Source organism: Argiope bruennichi, chromosome X1 (assembly GCF_947563725.1).
Source record: "Argiope bruennichi chromosome X1, qqArgBrue1.1, whole genome shotgun sequence".
NCBI lineage: Eukaryota > Metazoa > Arthropoda > Arachnida > Araneae > Araneidae > Argiope > Argiope bruennichi.
Window position 1 is genome coordinate 42954901 of NC_079162.1, and position 7400 is coordinate 42962300.

Consider the following 7400-nt stretch of genomic DNA (forward strand, 5'->3'; position numbering starts at 1 on the left):
TAAAATCAGTCATTGCCATATCAGTGTACCCTTTTAAAACCATTTGCTTCTACAAATTGTTTCCAAATATTTTGGTTGTATTTTGCTTACCATAAAAATATAAGCTTTCCTTCAAAGTATTTTCAAGCCTATCGATTCTCGCCATTAAATTTGAAACATAAACTGATACATCCGGAATATTCTTCGATGCAATATTAGTCAGCGATTTGAAGTATCTAAAACCAACGAGCCTATTTCACAAGGATAAAGGGAATATTAAATTAACTAATCGTCAAATTAACAAATTTATAAACTAAAAGAGCTATTTAATTACATATTTATTAACTTTTTAAAATCTATCTTTGTTGAAACATATTAGTATCTTCCAGTTGCACCTTGCTTACATAAACTTATATAAGCCTTCCTTCCAATCGTTTTGAAAGCTAATTTCTCAGGATCGAACGTGAAACATAAGATGTTACAGAACATCTAAATCCGAAACATTCTGTGATTCAGTTAGTACTCAGCGTCATAAAATAATCAGGAAACGAAAACATACGACAGTGTACTCATTGGATTAACTAGGAATCGAATCACCGTAAGTAGCCTCAGGCTGTCTTGTTCACGGAGAGAACAAATAGCCCCCTCTTCCCCTCACCCTGTCGATCCACAATTGGGACCAACTACTGTTTGCCAAATGACTATGTCTTGAAATTTCAGCCTCGTTCTCTCAAAGATTTCATTAATTAATGAAAGCTACGTTTTCCATTTCGGGTGAATGAAGATTGTAGCCCTGCTTATACTCTCCGAATGAGGTACACAAGACTTGTACTTCATTAACGAAGGACTGTTCCTGGAAATGAATTTCTAGGTTAAGGGTGAATCTGCTTGTCCCTATTTGGGGTAAATTTTCGTGGGGGAAACAAAATTATCAGCAAATTATAAATCTTGGAAGCCTTCTGGAGGATATAATTTGAGTAATTAGAATTGAACACAGATGAGCCATTCTAATCACTCATTTTACTAATAAATCTTTTATAGTTTTAATTTAATTCTTTCCGGCACACTGGAAATTACACGCATCTGAGGGCGCTCGACGGCTTAAAGAAATTTTGGAAGCCCTCTCCTTCTTTAATGAAACGCTATTTCTAAATTGAATAATGGTTCCTTGGAGAATCTTGAAATTATGATCATTTGTGAATTACTTTTTTTGTGTGTGTGCTTAATCTCTTCCGTTATTTCGAAGAAACATGATTTCAATTAGAATTTTCAACCTGTGAGAGTAAAATAAAAAAAAAGAGAATTCGGAGAAGTCCATTTACACGCAAAAAAGGCATAAAGTAATATATTTTCTTGAAGTTTTTATAATTTTGGTTATAACTTCTATTCCCATTTCTTATTGTAGACTTTGTAAATTAGTTAAGAATCAACTATCGGAGAAATAAGAATAACGTATAAGTCGAGTTAATGATTCAACATAGTGAGCTCACGACAGCAAAACTAATTTAGAATTATGTTATTTCCGACAAAGAAAACATAAATTAAGATCACTGTTATTATTCATAATTTCTAAAGATAATTATTAAATATAAAAAAGTATAATAGCGGAGTTCTGCATTTATGTGTGCTTGTCTGATCTAAATTAATATTTTTTTTTTCATATTTGGAAGAATTTTCGTGTAAATATCATTTCTCTAAATTAGAATTAAAATATTTTAAGAGAAACTTCAATTTAAATTTTCAGTAGATAAAACCGGGACAAATCCTACAAAAGCTAAGTATGGAATTTTACAGGTGTCTAATCTAATCATGGTCCAATAAATAATTTCTAAACTGTTACAAATAATCCTATTCATTTAATAGTAAAAATGCATTAAATGGCATAAAAAATTACTTTTTATGTAACTTAACAGAATTTTTATGCAATCCCATGGAGTATTAATCATATTTAATAAAATATTCTTGACATATTAATAATTTAAATGAAAACGGTACGACACTTCTGCGATTAAAGCTAACCGAATGGAAAGTTGTAAACATCACTATTTTAGCCGATTTTAGATCATTCCAAGGACCATTTGAAGGAAATATCGTACTTTTGATCGGAGAATTTAGAAATTAGCTACTTGACCCCAATTAGAATGGACACACTACAATTTTATTTTTCAAATGTTTGTACTCTTTAAAATATTTAGACCTCGAAGAATATTTTAAATTTTGCAAAACATATCTATTGAATTAAGAGATAAAAATTATGCATTTTCCCGCCTTTTAAGGAAAGTCGGATAATTCTGAATTATCTGACATTTGTTCATCTATAAATAAAATCATTGGCCAAAGCTAAGATTAGGAAGTTTCACATATTGCAGCTTTGAAATATGGAAGAAACCTCTTACTTTGTCTTTTTACCTTCATAATTTTCTATATATTTCATCATCAATTTTTAAATAAATCTAAAATGTGTCCTTTCAGAGAAGGCTGTTTTAACTTCAATTGTAAATATTTCGTAATATGTTGTCTACTTTTTCATCAATTATTGCATTCTACAAATCATGAACCGAACAATGCTTATAGGTACAACTTTTAACATTTAATTTATGAATGCAGCCAAAATAATAAATTTCTTTATTTTTTATTTCAGATCGTATACGAAATAAACCAGAATTCATCCACGGTTATCCTCCAAACGTAACATCTTATGCTGGAGAAACCGTATCACTGCAATGTTTATTGTCAAGTGACATTCCTCCGAATGTTCAGGTAATTAACTTATTATTTATTTATTAATTGCTTTGAGAATATACAGGGTGTTTATAAAGTTAGTGATTAATTAAAAAGATATGTATTTTTATAAACATATTTCAATCTGTGAAAAAATTTAAAAGAAGAAACTCTTGCATTTCTTATTGTTCAAATTAATTTTTAGCATGCATTATCCAACGGGTATTAGTTTCTTTTCTAACATTTTGTACGATCTTTTTTAACAACGAAGTCATGATTCAATATCGAATTTAAAAACAAATATTTTTTTTTACTTCATTATTCATGTTTCCGAATCCTCTTAGCGAACTATTGCTGTCATAAAAACTTACGATGTTAGACATTTTTGAATTGAATAAATATTTAAATACAAATTGTAATTTATTTTTCATTATAAAATTTTTTGTGAAAATCGTCATTACTAAAAAATGAATGTATATAACAGAAAAATTATTCTAAATTAATGGAATGACAATAAACGAAAAAAAAGTCAAACTTTATTTCAATATTTTTCTTAAAAGTTCTCTTCGAAAAACAAAGCATTATTTTTGCATATATTGCAACGGGAATGAACTTTAACAAATGAATTTTCTTTTTAATTTTTTAGTGGCTAAAGCAAGTATCTACGTCTATTCCCGGATCGCTGGACCATAATTTACATGCCGTGAAACTTCTAGGAGAATACTATCAGGTACTCAAATCCACGGAAGTTATTGAAAGAATGGATGGCTACTTTTTGAGCAAGCTAGTATTTGAATCCCTAGACGAGTCTGATGAAGGAAAGTACATTTGTTTGGGAGCTAATACCATGGGCTTCAGTTATCGAAGTGCCTTCTTGAAAGTTTTACCTAGTAAGTGTTTTTTCCTTTCTTTTATTTTATTTTTTGCTCGCGAGTAGTTAATATTCAGACTGCAATATTTCGCATAGCCCATAGCATTTTACAGTCAGTTTATTGAATAAAACATTAGAATAACTTAAGCTTACATATTATACTGACTAGTCACTCTTGGAGACCCGCTCTCTAAAATTTTCAATTAAATATTTTATGTAACTTGGTTTGTTAGTAGCTTAGTTGAAAAAATTAATTAATTCGTTAAGCTTCATATTTAGATAGTCACTTATTATTATAGAAACTTTACGATATTTTGCTCACTGTATTATATATCCAATTTGCTGTCAGCTTCCGTAAGATTTCAATTTGAATTTGAAATGGCAGAGGGAAAAAAAACTTCAATAAATACGAAGACTTTTTTGTTGAAACCAAACATGTTTTTCAAAAATGACTACAGGAAATCGGATCCTTCAGCATTGTAATCTACGAGTGCCACAGAACATTTTTTTTTCTGTATAATTTATGCAATATTTCAACGAATTATTCCATAAAATTTCTATGTTTCTTCATAAAATTCAGTTTTACCTTCAAAAAGATTTAAACGTGGTATATAATATTTTATTTTATTTAAATCAATAAATGCACTTCTGAATGCAATTATGAATCTAAATTTTATACAGTCTTCCGATAGTATAAATCATATTCAGTAAAATTATGCTGGCAGTCTAACCTTTCAGTCTTCTGCGATCAAGCCTGACCGAATTATAAAGCTTTGAATATCTTTATTTTAGGACAAAACAATTTCATTCTTTTAGAAAATCAGTCTCGAGGAAAGTCCCAGCGCTGATTGGCTATTTTCTTAAGACGGTTGATGGAGAAGCTTAAAATCGAGCGTTTTTATGGAAACATAATAGAGGCCTTCAAATTTTCATAACTCAATCGATTATAATTGTAAAGAGTGGAACTTTTATTATTTAAAATATTAGTATCTCAAGAATAATTTATTAAACAGGACTCATAGAATAGAGGATCTGTATAAAAATTTAAAATTCGTAATTCAAAATGCATAAAATATGATTATTTATTTGATTTTATACGTCAATGAATAAAGTTATAAAAGTTAGTTGTTGTGCTATGATTAGAGCGGATATCCTGTAGATATTAAAACAATGTATGCCTTGAATAAAACAGAATTTTTGAATTAATAATATAGCTATTTTAAAACGTCATAGAAAATTTTTCCCTCATTCATTTTTTATAGAAAATATTAAGTTTCATATTTATTCCATTTCATACAAACACATGCTGAACATTACACTTTCCTAGATTTAGTTAGCACTAAGAGTAACTTAATCTTTCATAAACAAGATTGATTAGTCGTAACATTTGAATCTCGGAGACCGACACTGGATTTTTCCTCCACGAGCGTCGGGTCCAGAAAACCGATATTTTGCTGTTCATTGAGCGCATGTAATAGCACTATGAACCGACTATATGAAATTGGCTGAATTCAAAATGCCAATTGAGTTTCAAATGAATCAAAACTGTTGCAATTTTTTTTCTCCTAAAAACTTTTTTTAAATTAACATGAGACATGTTCCTTTCAGGATCGTCACCTAACTTATATAACCAATCAGGCATTCCAATACCATTTCCTCTGCTGGTTGCAGCTGTGATATGTGGCGCCATCATCCTGGCTGGACTTCTGGGATTGGTTCTTTATTGTCGAAGTCGAAAATACTCATCTGCCGCTTCAAGAGACACTTCCTCAGCCGCCACAAATACCACAAGCAGTTCTTCCTCAAAGACTGGAAGCAGCAACACTTCAGAAAGAAAACATTCATATGTTGGAATGACTTACAAGCCACCCATGACAAATGTCAGGGATGATCTTGGCGTACCGTCCCCATCACGAATCTACATAGCACCAGGCCAACTGCATAGGACAGTCCCATTGAATGCTATATTGATTTAGACTGCTGTCCCATTTGATGTTTTGTGATTTAGATCGATGTTTGTTGTTTTGCATAAGATTCTATGCTTCATTCCCGTTCATTGTGAAAAGTCATAACGGGCAGCATGCAATCAAAATTGTTGTAAAATATCGTGTATCATATCAATCAGTTGAAATGGCATATCGTATGTGTTATCTCCAAGAGAAACTAAAAGGATGGTATGTTTATGATGCACGATGGCATCACATTTGTAGAACACTTTATAAAGTGAATAAACATTGAATCTTCGGCATACATACCATCCAAGGAAATGAAGGTTAACGGTTTTTGGCTAATATATCATTGCCAGAGTGTAGAGATAACGATGAGAAACGTTTAGAATACGAACGATAGATGTTGTTTACCAGAAATGGGAAAAATTATATGTTTATTCGAGATTTTTAAGATATCATGATCGAGCCTAGTCTGGTGTAATGTAAAGAGGTGTTTCATCATTGGTTTTCTATTATCGTAGTTAAAGCAACCATAATCACATAAAAAAAATGTTTTTAAACATTTTTAATGCCATACTTAAATTTCGAACGCACAACAAAATTGAAAAGAGCTAAATCTAAAATTAACACCTAGCTACGTGCACTAAATGTTATAAAAACGCATTTTTGAATTAAGCAGATTGTAGAATTAAGCATAAGCCGCACTGATTCTTACTTATACATAAATTCGCTTTAGTAATTTTGAAAAATAAGTGCTAAATTTACCACATGTATAAAAGTCATAATTATCGATTGATAGAAATAGAAATAACAGATAACAGAAATACAGATTTTGCAAGCGAAATGGACCAAACATGTCCATCTAACTGAGTTAGTACTTATGTCTATGGAACGATGACAATCTCAACAGTCATCCGCGAAATGTTGTGTCAAATTATGTGAAAATGATGTTCTGAATATGAGATTTTTAAAGTACTTTACTTCCCTTTATTGTGACTCTCTGTGCAATGTTGTGTTTGTAAGTTTCCATAAATTGTTATTTGGAATCCTATCAATGTAGTTATCGTTAATTCCTACGATGTTCCCGAACTTTTAAATGCATTATGTCTAGAAATAAAGAAGCAAACATAAAAAAAAAGTCTCGTTTTTTTTCTTTGTTATTTTTTACGGAAATGATTAGCTGGTAATAAATATATGACTGAAAAAAATGTCATAATCAATAAACTAACACTTAAATCTAATTAGATATCATACAGAATCGACCGAATCAAATTTGAATACCGACTATCTACTCACAAAATCACTTACGCCAAGCATCCGCGAGTGATATTAGCATTTTTAGCATGATATCCAGCATTTTTCGGGAGTTGGAGGCCAGTCTCTTTTCTACCGCATTCTGCGATTTTCAAGGCTAGTTTGTTACCTCTTACTATTAACGTATCTAATTAAATTACATTTTTATATCGTTGCAGATAAATAATTGATTCTTTTTAAAAGCATTTGGACCTATTTTAAAACATTATCTAAATAACGAGGCAAAAATCTATAGTTAAAAAATTAACATTTATATTAAGAGAGGATGATATCTCAAATAAGACTTAAAACAGAATTTGAGCGAAGAAAACGTAAAATACTTTTTTCATCCTTTAAAGTCAATGGAAAGTAAGATCTCGAAACATTTCTAATAGCCTTTTGGAGTACTTGTTTCTGTCTCCCTTCATTTTCATTCAACTGGTTAGATAATTCAGTATTAGGCGGAATGGCGTTATGTTACAATATGCTATGTCTCCCTTCATTAACCATAAACAAAGCCATTAAACATGGAGTAACACTATAGAGCACAGGAATAAAATTATCTGTTGGGTAATTGGAGGAGAAAC

The 7400-nt window shown here is 30.6% G+C and overlaps 1 protein-coding gene across 2 annotated transcripts in view; it reads left to right on the forward strand.

The window, feature by feature from the left end:
• LOC129959528 (fibroblast growth factor receptor-like 1) overlaps positions 1–6641 on the forward strand; it is a 101300-nt gene extending 94659 nt beyond the window's left edge. For both annotated transcript variants that reach the window (XM_056072401.1, XM_056072402.1), the window contains 3 exons: positions 2621–2739; positions 3347–3590; positions 5180–6641. In XM_056072401.1, the coding sequence (XP_055928376.1) occupies positions 2621–2739; positions 3347–3590; positions 5180–5547 (731 nt within the window). In that variant the 3' untranslated portion in view covers positions 5548–6641. The remainder of the gene's footprint in view (positions 1–2620; positions 2740–3346; positions 3591–5179) is intronic.
• Positions 6642–7400: the final 759 nt, after the last annotated feature.